At 35.3% G+C, this 16,143-nt stretch overlaps 3 protein-coding genes across 5 annotated transcripts in view; 1 reads left to right on the forward strand and 2 right to left on the reverse strand.

Moving 5' to 3' along the window:
• Window positions 1-1,799, reverse strand: part of LOC109540519 (hemicentin-2) — a 55,282-nt gene extending 53,483 nt beyond the window's left edge. Inside the window, exon 1 of the mRNA XM_019908944.2 lies at window positions 1,504-1,799. Coding sequence (XP_019764503.2) covers window positions 1,504-1,603 — 100 coding nt within the window. The 5' untranslated portion in view covers window positions 1,604-1,799. The remainder of the gene's footprint in view (window positions 1-1,503) is intronic.
• Window positions 1,800-8,560: 6,761 nt separating this feature from the next.
• On the forward strand, window positions 8,561-9,277 carry LOC109540562 (lithostathine-1-like). Of its 3 annotated transcripts, none has more exons than XM_048667406.1 (3): window positions 8,563-8,746; window positions 8,803-8,929; window positions 8,976-9,277. In XM_048667406.1, the coding sequence occupies exons 1-3, from the start codon at window positions 8,636-8,638 to the stop codon at window positions 9,020-9,022; spliced, it is 285 nt and encodes a 94-aa protein (XP_048523363.1). In that variant the 5' UTR covers window positions 8,563-8,635; the 3' UTR covers window positions 9,023-9,277. The 3 variants fall into 3 exon arrangements, with proteins under 3 accessions (XP_048523361.1, XP_048523363.1, XP_048523362.1); XM_048667405.1 differs by having other exon boundaries at window positions 8,567-8,746; window positions 9,023-9,277; XM_048667404.1 differs by having other exon boundaries at window positions 8,561-8,746; window positions 8,803-9,277.
• A 3,356-nt stretch (window positions 9,278-12,633) lies between these two features.
• Window positions 12,634-16,143, reverse strand: part of LOC109540556 (nephrin) — a 165,337-nt gene continuing 161,827 nt past the window's right edge. The window contains exon 16 of the mRNA XM_019908985.2: window positions 12,634-14,651. Within this exon, the coding sequence (XP_019764544.2) occupies window positions 14,334-14,651 (318 nt within the window). The 3' untranslated portion in view covers window positions 12,634-14,333. The remainder of the gene's footprint in view (window positions 14,652-16,143) is intronic.

A 16,143-nucleotide genomic window follows, 5' to 3' on the forward strand; every position in this document is an offset into this window, starting at 1 on the left:
CGCCAGTCGCAGGTGGTTATCACTAAAAAGATCTCGACAAAAAAAATTAGGCGTGAACATACGTTCGAAAAATGTCCTCAAATTGGACGCTTCTTTATTTTTAGATGCACCAGAGGTTATTGTTTTGGTTTCGTGAAACTATTTTTGAAAGTAGTTTATAAATAGTGATCAAGTAGAGATGTTTCGAATGATATAATAAAGTGCGCACTTTTCGGACACCAACCCGGAAGAATAAACATCTTTTTTCGTAAACATCGCTAAAGTGCAGAGGACATTATTTTAAAAATGGTTAAACATTTTTAATTGACTTTCTCAATTAAATTTATTTGTTTTTTTTTATGTTTTCTGCCATTGGATGCGTTGACTGTTAAAAGCAGATGGAACTAAGAAAAACTACTTTTACTTTAAATTGCAAATGATGCGTTTCATATTTTCATAAAATTTACAAATTGAGTAGTCGAAAGATGAAATTTCACACCAAACGAGTAAATGAGAGAATGCAGCCGCTTAATGTAAAATCATTAAATATCTGTTTTCAATGGGCGAAAAGCAATGACTGCTAATCATGAACCGAGTTCTAAATCAAATAATTTAAAATAATTTAAATTCTCATTTCAACTATACATCAATAAATACACAATTAAACTCAATGGAGGAAACCGAATTTTTCGTCTTACGTCATATGGAAAACAATCATTGTTGCTCAATAATAATTGCTGTTATGAAAACAAAGTCGATTAATTATGGGAAAGAATTATAATTTTATTTATAGGAAGGCTTGTCGAAAAAGTAGCAATTTCCATCAAACAATCATTAGCTTAATGGGTATTCAATATTGCGGATCATTTGTCTTGGGTTGGCAATTTAATAACGTTCGAAACGAAGGAAAAACTTGCGCTTCAATGGTGAATCCCACCGAGGCCAGCTAAACATTTTTCCAAAATTTCAATTTTCCAGCTGAATATATTTATATGTGGGAGAACTATTATGATAGCAGGCGGCTTTCAAAGCGAAATCAAATTTTTAGTCATTCAGTAATTTTAGTTTTGTTAAACGATTGAGATAACACGAGGTCAGTGTAGGTGTTAAAAGCCGAAATTGACGATCTATATTTATAATTGCCAATAACCTACTTAATATTTTTTATTTTTGGGTTGTAGCAACCATTGAGCGGCTGAAAATAAGCAATTTTCAAAGAAGTGCAGCGGATTTTGCCCCAAAAAGATATATGAAATAAAGTGATAGATTAATGAAGTTTTAGTTAGAAACGTTTGTTAAGTTGGGGCTTTGAAATCTAGGAAAATCCATATAACCAACTTCTCAAACTCTCAACTTTGGAAAAATTTGTTGTCAGGACGCAACTTGTATGGTGTATTTACAGTTTGGTTAAAAATGAATCCACTATGGACCGAAATAATTTTCCCATTACATCCACTATTAGCCCATTTGCAATACTTTTACAAACTAATTTATCAAAACCTGTTTTTCCAAAAACAAACTTACAGTTTTTTTGGAATTCCTTCGAATCCAACGAGAATCCGACTTCGGCCAATTTCACAAACACGAGTAAAAGTACGACATCACAACGAGACCGTATTTCCATGTTGCGTTCACCTAATCGGAAAATTATCCCATTTCCGAGAATTCCAGATGATAATTCCGATTCCAAATAAGCGCACCTGCGACTCTTAATCCAATCATAATTCGGGTTTTGGTCGAAACGACTCTGGTAGCGCGCATTTAAAACTGAAGCCAATGCTGACTTACATCAAGATCGTTTTACTCCTACTCTCAGTAGCAAGTCGGTTCTTTGGATATTTTTGGACTTGGACTTGGGTGCGTTTTTTTTCTTTCATTTCTTGTTTCTTGGATATTATTCTAGGAGCAATAAAATCAGCCCAGATGTCGTAGTTGCGGCGATATTCTCGGTTTGTTGACTTTGCGACAGAAAAAACAACACACACAACTTGTAAAATTTCTCAATAGTTGAACCGTTTCGAATTTTAAAACTGCGAACTTCCGGCAGATTTTTTGAGTCAAAGCACAAAATTTCGATACTTTACCAGCACCAAACAACCTGTTAATTGGGATGGTTCCCGCACTAAATGGGCAGAAATTGTGGTTTTATGGTACAAAACGAGCTTAATCAAACGCGTTTAAATTTCACGAATTAAAATTGAAGCACAGTTCCAGGAAACAAATGACTAGTCGTTCTCCTCGTAAAAGAAATCCGTTTTCGCGAAACGGCGTTAATGAGTAACTAGCTCAATTTAGTTCTCCTTAGTTTAATTGTCGTTAATTGATGGCGCCAACGTAAGTTTACTTACATTTGTCACAAGGAATCATTATTCAACACGAAATTTGAATAACTGAGGTGATTATTCAGAAGAGAATGTTTGATTGGAATATTTATTTCACTGAAGCAATTAACACAAGCAACGGGTTGGACGCCGATTTCAATTCAAATATTCAGCATTTATTGATATTGAACCGGAGTGGGTATTTTGCTTAAAATGGCAGAAGTTGTGCTGCTTTCGAACTATTCAATTATAAAGGCGTAATTAACCATCGTTAAGATCCTCGTATTTTCTTCGATTCTACTTTGTCTTATTTTCCAGTTAACTTCAAAGACCAACCGCAATTTCTGCTTCGACAACTCACCGTCACCATTAGCATGCCAGAGGAGAGCAACATCTAGTTTTCCAACTGGTAAGTGCACATTTCAATTAGAAACCTCTTAATATAAAACGGAAAATAACTCAGATACTGCTCGAAATAACTAAGACAGAAACGTTCTGTTAGCTCGAGTGTTTGCTGCATAATCAGTAAACATAACAACTCGTCTTGCTCCCTCGCAAAATCGTGTCAGAAGAGGATTTGGCCCTCTCGGCAAACTTAGGTCCTTTGTTAAAAACTTTCCACTTAACCCACATTTAAAGTTGGCATCGTAAAATTAAAAAGGCTAAATAAAGTTTCGCTTCCCTTTTTATATTTCAGCTGGTAAAATATGTGGTCGTAAATTATCAAAGCCATAATGTACAAAGGTTCGCTAACTTTTCTTTTCTAAAGGAAATTTTCTAAGAACGTGAATGATGAAAGTTTCATGTTTCGGCATACATTTTCCCGACATGTCTATATTTTATTTTAAGGACGAATTATGAGGCAAATAAGACAAGTTATCTCGGGCATGAATAAGTTAATATCTAAAGGGTTTTCGTTGCCAGATTAGGGAATTCTACTTTGTTCGAGCAAAACCGACTCAAACTCATTGAAGAACTTATTGAACTTCATAAAAAAATGCCGTTGACTTTGGTGAATCCGCCGTCATTTATTTGGGGAAATAAACAAGTTGTCACCCTCATCCTGTGCTCTTGAGTGAAGCGCTTTGTCAAGTAACACAATAAATATGGGTGTAATTTATTATTGTTCTCATTATTCATCGCATATGCTTTATGAGCATGTTAATTCGCACTAGATTTCAATATAAATTTAATAGTTGAATTAGTAAACATTAGGGCATATGTTTAGTGTGGCTTTTTTCAAAGCCAGACCCGGAGTTCTACTGGACGTTTGCAAATACTGCCAATGCAAAAATATTATTTTAAGCAACTAGTTGTATAGTCTGAAGTTTTATCAGTTGCAGTTAGTGTTGAGAATTCCGTGAAACACTTTCCCATAACATTGAAAAAGCGCAAGGAAGAAAAAACGGTCCCATTTTCGACACTATTACGGCCCATGAAATGCGATATTTCTTTATGGGAAACTATAAGCACGCTGAGATTTATTTCGAGAGAGCACACGTTTTTTGCTGGAATTCGGATGCCAAATGTTGAGGAATAAAATAAAGTCGCATGTCATTTTATAACGTCGTAAAATTCATTTTATACGCTTACTGTATGGAAAAGCTGCCAATTTAATGACGGAATTTAAAGCAAAATATTTCGCCAAACATGATCATGCGATGGAAAAGGTAGGTATAAATTTTCCGAACGGTTCACGCGCTGAAAGCAGACGAATGCATTTGATTCTGCAGCTTTTGATTAGGGCCTTGGCAAGCTATTTGAAGTTGGAAGTAATTTTGTACCGTGATTCTGGAAGCCCACAGAAACCGCCATTCCTGTACTATTTGGAAAATTATTTCGGGATGAGAGCGATAGAAAGGCCTGTGTCACTTTAAATACTCCCGACCGAAATAGAAGGAGCAGCTGACTCTTTCAAAACATACAAAAAGACCGATTTGTTTTCTTTTTCGTGGGGTACTACATAAAAGGCAACATTATATTACCCCGAATTGATTTGCTTGTTTTTTCTGTCTTTTTCGGGAAATTAGAATTTTGGCAGGTCAGATTGTTTCACCTTAACAATATCAATGGATTGTGATGATCAAATGGATTTTCCTTTTTAGTGACTGAAGATGATAATTTGAGAGCTAAAGTTCCGAGGTGCAAATGGATCTCTAGCTTAAAAGCTTCTAAAATAAAATATGGTGCTAATTATTTTTAAGTAGATAAGATTTGGTGAGCATGAAGCAAAATTTCCTGAGCAAGTTCATAGGAGCAATTCAATTTACTTGGAGTTGGCACAGATGTGTAATGAAATTTTCCCAAGAAAAACAACGAAAAAAACAGTTGAGTTCACCCGACAAATATTTATCGTAGGGGAACACATTTAAAACCGAACATTTTCTCCACGTTCTCGTGTAATACCAGAGCATAAATCATGGCTCGGCGAGATAATACTCGAGAATTCACCCTTCTACCACGTAAAGCTTTATCACTCATAATTTATTAATTTTAGAGCGGCAATAAATCCGCGAAAAAGCTCGATGGGATGAAGAATCAGTCGCAAAATGAACTTATTCATTATAAAATAATTGAAGTGCCAAAGTTTTTGTGTTGGCTCTGATGGCCGGGCGCGATAGAACACGTCACCGCAGACTTTGGTTTATCGGAAATTTCCTTTTTTCCTAGGTGTTGATAAAAGGTTTTCCTTTGATGTTGGAATTGGTTTCGAATAAAACACCGAGAAGGGTCTTGAGTTAATTAGAAGCAGATGGAGAAGGGCGGTTAGTGTGATTTATTCTTGCAATTTCTGTTGTTCAATCAAGTGTCGGAATTTTCTCTTCAGCTCTCACTGTTTGACCTCTCTTAATATCTTGGTTTTTACTGGCTGTATTATCACTCCTTTCAGAGATTAGTTTGTTTGAAACCAACTCACTTTTTACTTAATTAAATGTGTTTTTGGTGTTTTTGCCAACCTCATTAATGTAGCAACTGAAAGTCTCGAAACGGAGGGGATTGTAAATTAAAATAGCGCTTTTCTATTTACAGATCCAATTTTGCCCTACCATTAAAAATCCTCCGGTTTTCTATTTGGGCAACGTATTTTAATGAGTTTCAATGCCAGTTCTAAAGGAATGCTCAAGCTCAAAAGCTACTATTTTATATTCAGCAAACTTGATGTTGAAATTTTTTTTGCCAACAAAATAATTACAAAATTCATTGTTTCATTAGCGACGATAATAAATCGAAAAATGTCCCATAATTTTTATTTGTCCTCAATAAATTTGCAAGTGTCGTTTCTTCAATGCTTTTTCGCTTTGGCATAATTTGTCGGGAGTTTATGCTTGAATTGGACATTGTGCATGAATAGCCAGCGAACAGTGCAACAGTTGCTCGAAAAGTTTAATGCTTTTGTTAGTTTACTTTTGAACTTAAATGAGTTCGCCAGTTTCCAACAGTTCTTGTAAATTATATTGTTGAATTTCCAGTTAGCTGCTTACAAAATTAAAATAATGTGTTTTTATTTAAAATTTGTTTTGATTTGCTAAGTTGCCAGAATCTCATTCGATTTAAGTACAATGCTTAATGTTGTACAAGTGCTTAATGTTGCACCTTCCGTATTGGAAAATTGATTTTAAGCTGATCGAAAATTTCCACTCCAAAAACTACCCCATACACTTTTTTCTCCTGGATTCATTATTAGTGTTTCATAACAATATTGCGGACCAATGGGCATATGAATGATTTAGATGTAAAATCGTAGTAGATGTTTAATTAATTAAGCAGAAGATTAGTAGCGATGTAAATGCAAATTCTAAATCCAGGATTCACGCGTACCAAAACGAGCCCTTTTGTCGGATTCCCATAAATTTTAACCGTGTTTGCGGTGCAATTAGAGTTACGTATGTTTTAGTTATTCTGAACGGAGTATTAGCAAAAGCAGCTGCTCTAAATTGCAAAATTGAGGCTTACCACCAGTTAAAACTGAAATTTTTCCATTCAGCTCTCATCTTTTGTTTTATTGCTGATTTCGTAGCTATTGAAATAGAATGGGAGCGAGAGAGCAAGTGGTTTCGAGCCAATTACTGAATAATCAAGATGCTGCTTATCGAAGTGTATGGAGGATACAATTCAATAAGTAATTAACTCGTTTCAACGAAGATAGTTAATTATTTGCTAAGTAATTGGCCTATACTGATTTCAGCTTAATTAATAGAGCTAATTGCTAGCAGTTTTCAATTAGCTGACTTTTATTTTTTATTAATCAGGATTTTCAAGCGGCATTGCTTGTTAAGTAGGTTATCTGACATCAAACTGTAATTGTTTAAATGCCTTCAAGCTTCCTGTAACGCCTAATACTTTAGAGGCGGTTAAGTTAAAGAGCATGGTAATTGATGACCGTCACGAATCCCACAAGACCACGCATTTTCCGCTGCCTATTAAACTATCCGGAAGCAAACACGCATGAGGAAGCGGATTAAAGGGACATTTTAAAAATAAATCGAATATTTCTCGTTTTTCGAACGGGTGTAAAAACGTAATAAGGTTTTTTCGAGATGTGCGAGTTTCGGGGCAAAAGTCCCGCGGACACGTGTTGTGCCTGATAATAGCTATTAAAATCAGGCATTCAAGCGAAATTTAGCTTTAGTTAGTAAAAAAAAACATTGTATCTATCATACGTGATGCCTGATACTTAATTTCTTACAAATTATATTAAGTAAATAAATGAAATACATTTGTTTATCAAGTTAACTCGTAGCTGCAACTGAAGAATTAGAGCTTCTGCTGGAAAATGGCTCACAGGAACATTCCTTAAATTGGAAAAGACCTTAATAAAATCCAATGCGGTTTGTAACGAAGATTACTTGCTGCAGATGCAGTTCATTTTGCAAATTTATCTATGGAGAGTTAAATTGAAACCAGTTTGACGATAACTCTCTTCCAACTTTTCTCTGGTTGTGTTTGTCTTGCGAAGAAGTTATGACATGTGCGCCGCAAAACAAGCTCAGCAATAAAACACGAGAGTAATTCGGGCTCAGATATACCTTTATCCTTTTAGAACCATTTTGGAAATTGGTCTGGAATCCCCGAATTTATTTTGTCAGACTTGCACACACACACACGGGGCGATATTAATGACAAATGAGTGATCTGTTAAAAAGTTTTCCGATCTCGACTGCCAACTGGACGATTTACGTGAAAGGGAAACGGTAAATTTGGGACGAATCCGCTCTTTTTCAATAAAGTGTAAACGCTACTTCCAGCAGGCCAAACTTTCGCGAAATATTTCATTGAGCGTGAAAGATTTGCGGTTCGGATGCGGTTTTTCTTTTTGCTCCATATAATTATGAGAATGGCACTGAATGAATGAATCAACGAATTCAGTCTAGAGTTTAATTTTAACTTTAAGAGTAATTGCCAAAGTTTGCCCTGTCTGTTGTAGTCCAAAGCAGAAAGAATGTCTATAGAAATGAACGAACAAATCCACTGCTCGAACAAACTTTTAACACTCGAATTGCTGAATTTAATTTATTCTTGTGTATGAAGTTTCCACTAGTTATCTTGTCTATACTTGAATTGCCTTCTACATCTAGTTAAGTGTTGTATGTGTCTTCAGCTTCAAACTGATAAATACATCATTTTCCTGAAGAGAGTTTCCTGAGTTTTCTTTCTATTCAGTGTTTTTATGGTAGAGATCAGTGAAATAATTACTATGTGTTTCTCCACCTTAACTGGTTGAACTAATAAGACCCTGTTATGTATGCGCTTTGAAGGCGTAGCAGATAAATGAGCAAAACCTGAATCATTCACTGTCAAAGTGAATTCTATTTTAAGTAGGTGGATGGGTTCGTTAAGGCCCATAATAGAAGCTCTGCCGTTAAGCAAGTTTCGGCATTTTTACTGCTGGAATCCAGACAATCGTCCAAATAAAGCGCGAACAAAACAAACTTACGGTCGATAGAACCCTAAATAAATTTGCCAGCTTGAACACAGCCAATTTAGGAAATCATTAATGAGTAAAAAGTCTGTGAAACCTTGTTTTGAGGGCTTGAGTCAGTTTCCAACTCCTGGGTGGAGTGATGAAAATATATGTTTTCACACCGAAAGACCTTCGCACGAAAACTTCCATTGTTTACCTCATTCTGCGTATAGGCATTTTCTGGATTGTTTCGTTGTTTAATCAGATGTTCACTAACAGTCGCCGATAATATAATTTGTATGAAATATTCTTTATCTAATAGCATTTTGCCATGCACTTGAAGATAAGGATGTACTATTTGAAGTACTTTCTTAGTGAAATCCTGAGTCTTTAAGTACTTTCAGCAACAAACGTTTTCCTCCATTCCAGTAAAATGTCGAAACCAATTAATTTCGTATTCGCTCTTTTACTTTGTGCTTTATCAGTGCGTTGTTCTGGACTTACCAGAATTGGAGGCAGCAAATACTACGTTTCAAGCGATGAGGTAAGCTGTAATTTATTGCGGATTGATCTTGAAGCATCGAGGCGAAAATACTTTAGCACACATACGTAGAAGCCGACCTGGCCTGCCAGATGGAGGATAACATGAAGTTGGCCGCATTTGAAACCGAAGAAGAATATTTGCAGTTTAATGAAACCATGAACAATTGGGGAATCAGCAATACCGGTAAGGCACAAGATTTACAATTAAAGGTTTTATTTTGGCGCTGTAGGATATCAGAAGGGAGCGGTGTTGATAAGGGGACAATCCTCTTTGTAGAAAGCTATTGGTTGGGTGGTTTAAGACTAAAAAATGGACTTTGGTACTGGACCTCCAGCAAAAAAAGGTTCGACTACTCAACCTGGAGCAGCAATGAACCGAACTGTGGGTCCATAGTAGTATGTTGCCTGCTTATGGGTAAATCTACCACAGAAGCCAGAAACTGGCAAGCTGCTAACTGTTGCACTGAACATCTGTACATCTGTGAGGTTTAATTCAAAATATACATTCAATATATTTGCTCTTGTAGATAAACTCCCCTTTCATTTTTAAAACAAAAAAAAACTTGCTAAAACTTCCGTATTCAGTTTTCAGGCTCAAGCGAGGAAAATGCACGGTTTAAACCCAAATTCAATTTTCGCAACAATCAATCATACAGTGGCTAAAAGGTCGCATGCACTTTCAGTAACAGATTTTTAGTCCCCGTCGATTGTAGTTTAGTTTGAAATATCATTAAAAAGGAAAAAAATCAGTACCTGTCTTTACAAACGGGAAATATTAGCGCCGAAATTGGAAACGTTTGCCCGATTACTGAACGTGGATTGATGGGGTTTTAATGTGAGACTTTCAGCTAAGCAGGTGAAATGTTCGATATATTAAAGAAAAATCAATTAATTTTCGTCCTGGAGAACTGACAATCAACTCTGGTCGGCATTTTTTCGCCACTGTAAATTTAATAACAAAAAAATGACAAAACGTGAATGTGCGTTCTTTGAAATCTGTTGAAGTAATTTTTTTTGTGTTTTATGAGAATGAAACGCGATACACCAAAAAGCCACATAAAAAGTGGGCGCCTCCCATGTCGCTTTTTCGTGCCGAAAAGATGCATGTGAATGTGATTAATTAGTCAGAGTTGAAACAATTATGGTTTCTCTGAAAAACTGTAAAATGCCTTTGTTCGGATGTGCCGGATATGATGAATTTGTGCCTAAAAGGGCTTTGTTTGAAATTGAATTCAAGTTCGAATTAATAGAGTCAGTAACTGGGGTTGGGCAGTAAACAGTAAACTTCAAAGTTCTCTGCAGCAGGACAGAAGGTTTTGGCTCACGGTGAAAACATATGCAGCTGGATGAAATATTCAAGTTAAACGTGTGAGGATTCAGTGAATGAATAGTGAACGAACGTGTGCAAAAGGATATTAAAAATGTCAATTAAATCGTAAAGTGGAAAACCAGTGCAAAACAATGAATAAGAGGAAAAGGCAACTAAATAATTCGCAGCAAAGTTATGAGCAATTGAAAATTAGCTTTAAACTGCAGCAATGACCGAGAACGCCATTTTCATTAATGAAATTTGGTTGCCTCAGTTTAAGCAAAGTAAGCTTGTAAAGCGAACCACAAACTCTTCTTTAGTTAGTGATTGCTAGACGTTTTGAATCATATTTACCTTTAAATGTCTCAATTAATGTTTAACATAGAACCCGTTGCGCCACCTGGAAAACAAAGTCTGCCACAAAGTGCTCGCCATATTGATCCAGATTTAGTCCATGTTCAGTGTCTGTATAGAAGTCTTATCCTTCATGATGTTTAGGTCAGAGAAAACTGTTTTATGCCTTGGTTCGGTTTCTAGCTCGGCAGCCTTGCACAAAATCGATCAATGCTTCTTCCATCAATAATTAGTAGCGATATGCTATGTTTTCTCCAATATTCTAATCGATTTAACCTGGCGTTTTGTTGAAGACCTGAGGAAAGTTGGACACACCACATTGACCAGAAAAATTATATTGGTTATATGTTCCATACTTTAGATACTATGAACAAGATCGATAAATCTCAAAAAACACCTAATATACAATCGTAGAATGCAACAAGTTTTAATGTTTCAATTCTAAAATTAAATTTTCATTCTTTCTTTCGAAAAGCGTGTAGGATACGAGTTTTTTTGTTGAGCGTTATTCAATGTCTTACATGTATAACGTGGAAAGTTTGTTAGAGATTATCTGTTCTTTCAATTTCATGATACGATTTTGTATTCCTTAAAAATAATTTTCATTATCTAATAGTTTTGCTATTAACATCCTATATAAAATGTTGAAATTTCTCATTCAGGTGATCTATTCTTGCGACTTGAGTATGTGCTGTTGGCAGTTTTTCTTTGGGTTTCCTAATGCCGTTTTGAATGTTGTTTGTTTCTGTTTTTTATGTTTGTCTCGTCCTGCTGAACTTCTTTATTGTCAATTTTTTGCGAGTTTGTTCTGGCTCTAACTTGATCGTCATCTTGTTTTTATTGCTTCAACACTATTGATAGGAATCTTACTATCCAATATTGTTGACATATCGCAAATTTTTAAAAAAATTCTCAATATTCTATTGCTTACAAACCAAAATATATTTTCTCGCTCTGCTATAACGCATCATTTGCATCTGTTTGATTTATGAGTTTTTTCGCTGTTGTATTTCTGTTGTGTTTGCTACATTCAGCTCTATTGATTTTGCTCGTTGCTGATTTTTGTGAATTCGTGTTTATTAGGCATTCTTCCGACCTATTTGATTTGCTTCTTTCTGTTTGAGTATTTTCAGTATTATTGTCTTCATGTTTTTCATTAAATGCTGTCGATTTTATTCAATTGTGTTTGGGTAAGTATAAACCATTAAAAAAAGGCTAGAAAAGTTCCTTAAACAAGTTACATAGCCATAACAACTGACTCTGCAACCAGAGTACCGAGAAGACACCAGGCATCAGCAGAATACCAAGAAGACACCAGGCATCAGCATTTGACGTGTCAGCAGTTGCGTTTACTTCATTTGGTTGTTATACATAATTCATTCATTCTTTGTAACCACCTTGTGGAATTAAGTAGTAAGCTTATTCGCTGTTAAAATTAAATAAAGCTTTTTAAAAACGGTTTCGTTAAATAAAGTTTTATAATTAACATCCCAAGTTATCATTCACCAAGTTGTATAAAAAATAAAACTGTATCAATTTTTCTGCGCATTAACTTGACTAATGATTATTTGAATTCGACAGAAAAATTACTTTTAACTACGAATTTACTGTTCATGAATCAAAATTCAGAGGTTATTGAATGTTTTAATTTTTTAACTTTACAGTATGGATAGCAGGAATATTGCGTATCGATCTGAATATTCTCCTTCAGCATAATGTGCGTACTCCAAAAAAACCAACGAATTTTATATTTAAAGCAGCATCCGTTTAACTGTTAGAAATATTATTTCAGAGAACTAAAACATTTTTTGATGTATGTTGTATTTGAAAGTTAATAGATTTATTCTTCGGACTTTTTGCATGAAATGCGTGATTCGGAACTGTGTTGAATCAAATTTAAAATTTTCGGGCAAGTTTGAGCCTGATGCTGTACAACTAAAAGAACTAAAACAATCAAGCAGAACTTTGAAGACAGGTGAATTTATTATGTTAAAAAATGCTTATACCATTTGATGCCATTTGAAAAAATGCCGACTAGGAATCGTCCCGTGTTGCTCTAAAATGTTGCGTTTACTTACTTACACTTACTCCGGATAAAACTCACTCTCCGGATAAAACTAATTTCCATTTCTGGAGTTTGCATTTTATTGAGCAACTCCTTAAGCTACTTACCCAAAAGTTTCCATAAAATTTCACAGACGTAACCAAATGACACCACTATATAATACTCTTAACACTTTATTATTAGATTATTAGGAGTATACATAATTTGGTTTATTTTTTTATATAAAGAGACAGAATAAACTTTCAAACGTCCAGAAAAAAGATATGATTCCGTTACCATTAATAATATATATAAATTCAATTAAATTCATTAGTCTTCGACATCGAAGTACATCATATCACATTTATGACAAACGAACTTGGTGTGTATGTACAGTTTGTACAAGTTTGTTGTGCCAACACATACTTTCCAGATTTGTACAGCAACTCCACCATTTTGTTCACCATATCGTACAAAACTTTATTTAAAATAGTTAGCTATTTACAAGATATTTTCAATTATTGTTTCTGCTTCAATGGGCTCCACTCTAGGACTTTACAATTAGGTATCTAAGGAAAGGGGTTACTTTTGCGTAGGAAGGAGGATAGGGGTCTTGAGAATAGGCCGCGAATTAATTCTGATATCGATTTGAGGATATTTTGGGATGTCAAAAATCACTTTGATGATCAATTTGTTATCTCTTTGTTGCGTGTGGTAGTCACTTTGCCATTTGAGTACGCGATTAGGAAAATGAAAAATTGAAGCAATGTACACTATTCCTAATTATTTACAGTAGGTATGACCAAGATTATCATTGACGAGCACAACTAGGATTAAACTGTGAATAACAAAATAGTTTGACAAAAGTGTACTTATCATTTAATTGCACTATTATTGACCTACATTTGAATTGGTAACAATGATACAAACAAAATATAGCAAGAATCAGGAAAATAGGATTTTTGCACAACTCAAACGGCGTTTTTCCTGATTCCCGCATGACATCGATATGTAAAAATTGCACTTTTACAATAACTCAATTCGACACTGATACGCATCATCATCATAACATCGACCAATACAATCATCTTTTGGTCCCATACAAAAATAGAAAAGTTTATAATAAATACTGATACAATTATTTAATTATTGTTAGTTAAAGCTATACGAATGAAAATAAATATTCTAAACCACTAACAAGAGAGTTTTTTGGTTTTACGTTGCCTAAGGATGAGATAATTGCAGGATGGTTAATGTTTCTTGGGAATTCAGTCTTGTCTGTGACCAAAACCAAAACCCAACCATTTTGCAATTATTCGAGATTGGTCAAGAAACTGAACATATTAAGAATGAGATAGTTAATGATTCGGTTATTGATATCAAATAAGTTAAGTGTCTATAAAAAAATAAGAAATTTGTTTGATCTGTATATTCTATCTGGAACTGGAAAACTTAACAAACCTTTCTTAACTCTTCATCTTTAGCATTTGCTCTGTTTAGCGCAGAAAAAGGTGCACATTCAGCCTAGACATAATTTTCGGACCTCGTTCATTATCATGAATGGAAAGTCAAGGAAATCTAACTGAGTCGTTGCCAGTTCAAACAGTTGGATTCCTGCAAATCTTTTTAAGTTCAATTGAAATTTTGTTCGCTAAAGTTGAGGATGCTCGAAACTTGTCGTCGCATTTTAGGCAAACAAATTAAAACTTGGGAATTCGAATTGCACTTTATTGCCAATTCAATGTCCGCTTTCGAAGTGGTTTTCGTCTAATTTTTACCCCCCGGCACGATTTCGAATGCTTCAGCAAATACTGCACCTACTTCCACTACATAAACATTCTCATAAAACACATCTATAATTATTTACACTCTGGTCCTTACTTAAACACAACTTTCCTGCTGGCAGCCCATTAAAGGTGTCCGCACTGTTACCACCTCCCTATGGTACAGCCCCTGTTTGGAGGTGGGAAACATGGCCGTTACAGGTGAAATAATGGGTGAAGTCCTGCTGATGGGAACAGGAGGAGGTGGCCTTCGCCCGTGGTCAATTTTCGTGTAGATTGTCGATTCGTCCCCTTTCCTCAAGGTGGCGTATTGTTGAGCTGCTGATAATTGTTGACCACCATTCTTGATAGCATCTAGAGATTTTGGCCGTGCCAGCTGTAGCTCCGCGTAAACCACCTCATTGCTAGTTGATGTCTGGAAATTTTTGAATGTCTGCATATTTAACAGGATAAGAGTTTTGATGTATTTGACCAGTAAACACGTTAAGAAAGTAATATTATTGTTGGAGAAAATTACTATCCATTGCTGGTCCATTTATTAAACACGTTCCTTCGATGTAGTTTTACTAGTTCAAAATGGTCACGCATAAATTAGGGGGTTCAGAGTTTCGATGTTTAATGTTGTTTGTTTTCGCCCCGAAAGCTTTGATGTGTGACATGGAAAATTGGAACTCGCACGAGCAAACAAATGATTGCCCTGCTTAATTATTAACGAAAGTATTAGCGATGCGATTTAGTTTCTGTTAATGTACTCGAATTAACGGAAATGCCATGTTGTTTCAAACCCATGTACTTTTTGCTGTTTCCAAATAGCTGAAAAAATTAGAATGCTAACGTGGAATTATTATGAATATTTTATACTGAAGTGTGAATTGGTCATTAGGGCTACCCGGTTTAGACATTTCCCCAAGAACGAGGAAAATTTTGCATTTTATTCTTTAAGCACTTGAGAGCTTCATGTTCCTGTTGGAGCTTAAAAATCGAAAGAAAACATTCTACTATAATAATGTTAAGCAAGTTTCGTCAATTTTATAGTTTCAGCAAGCTTGAGTAATTTCGGTAAATTTGAGCGCGTTTGGGTTAGTGTGGATTCATTTTGGCAGACTCTTAAGCTTTACATTCAAAACGCGGCAAATCCTGTTGTTCCATCCAATACAAATCTGATTTTTATAAAAGCAAGAAATTTACTTTCGTAATTAGTTAGTATTTGATGCAAGTTAAAAAGCGCCAGAAAATATTCAATTCAAAGCCAAGCGAGCGCGAATTTCAAGTGTAAAAATTACTCGATAATGAGCAGAATTCAATATTTATTAATAGAGAGAAAAATGGAATTTTTCACAAATCTACTTTCACAGTCTCTTTTCGCATTGAATCGCACCAGATTTATTATCAGTGGTTTGTCCAGATTACACTTTTCCTTACACCAAAAGAATAAATTTGCATTTGCTTCAAGAAAAAAAATTGTCATCAGTTTAGTTGAAGTATCCAGGTCGGTCGCGTTGGCAAAATAAGGACATCCTATATGCAAATTTCGTCTCCCTCGAGCGTCTATGTTACACTATGAATATTGAATAGTCCTGGTTAGTTCACATGCCATGTATCCGCTGAATTTTTACTAAAAATGTATGCAGAGGCGAGACCCGGCAAGTTTCTTCTTTTTAAGCCGGCGCAGGAAAAATGGAACAGAACATGGCCCGAAATCTAATAACTCGCATCTCGGTCTAGAAATTGACATTTACGGCTGATGGAATGGGGAACTGTGACATAAAGTTGCGGACAATTTTTAATGCCTATGCGATTTTCTCATGGTTATGCAAGCGAGTGCCCAAAATTGTATACAGTGCACGATGTTCGCACGAGTACTTACAAGATCTAATATATATCTGAGAGGACCCTGTATGTGCCCT

The sequence above is a fragment of the Dendroctonus ponderosae genome, unplaced genomic scaffold, assembly GCF_020466585.1.
Source record: "Dendroctonus ponderosae isolate FM_Combo_2020 unplaced genomic scaffold, Dpon_F_20191213v2 Dpon_F_20191213_6, whole genome shotgun sequence".
Lineage (NCBI taxonomy): Eukaryota > Metazoa > Arthropoda > Insecta > Coleoptera > Curculionidae > Dendroctonus > Dendroctonus ponderosae.

Coding starts and splice junctions, on each gene's coding strand:
- LOC109540562 (XM_048667404.1), top strand. CDS start 8,636: ATGTCGAAACCAATTAATTTCGTATTCGCTCTTTTACTTTGTGCTTTA. Junction 8,747..8,802: donor ACTACGTTTCAAGCGATGAG/GTAAGCTGTAAT, acceptor AAAATACTTTAG/CACACATACGTAGAAGCCGA.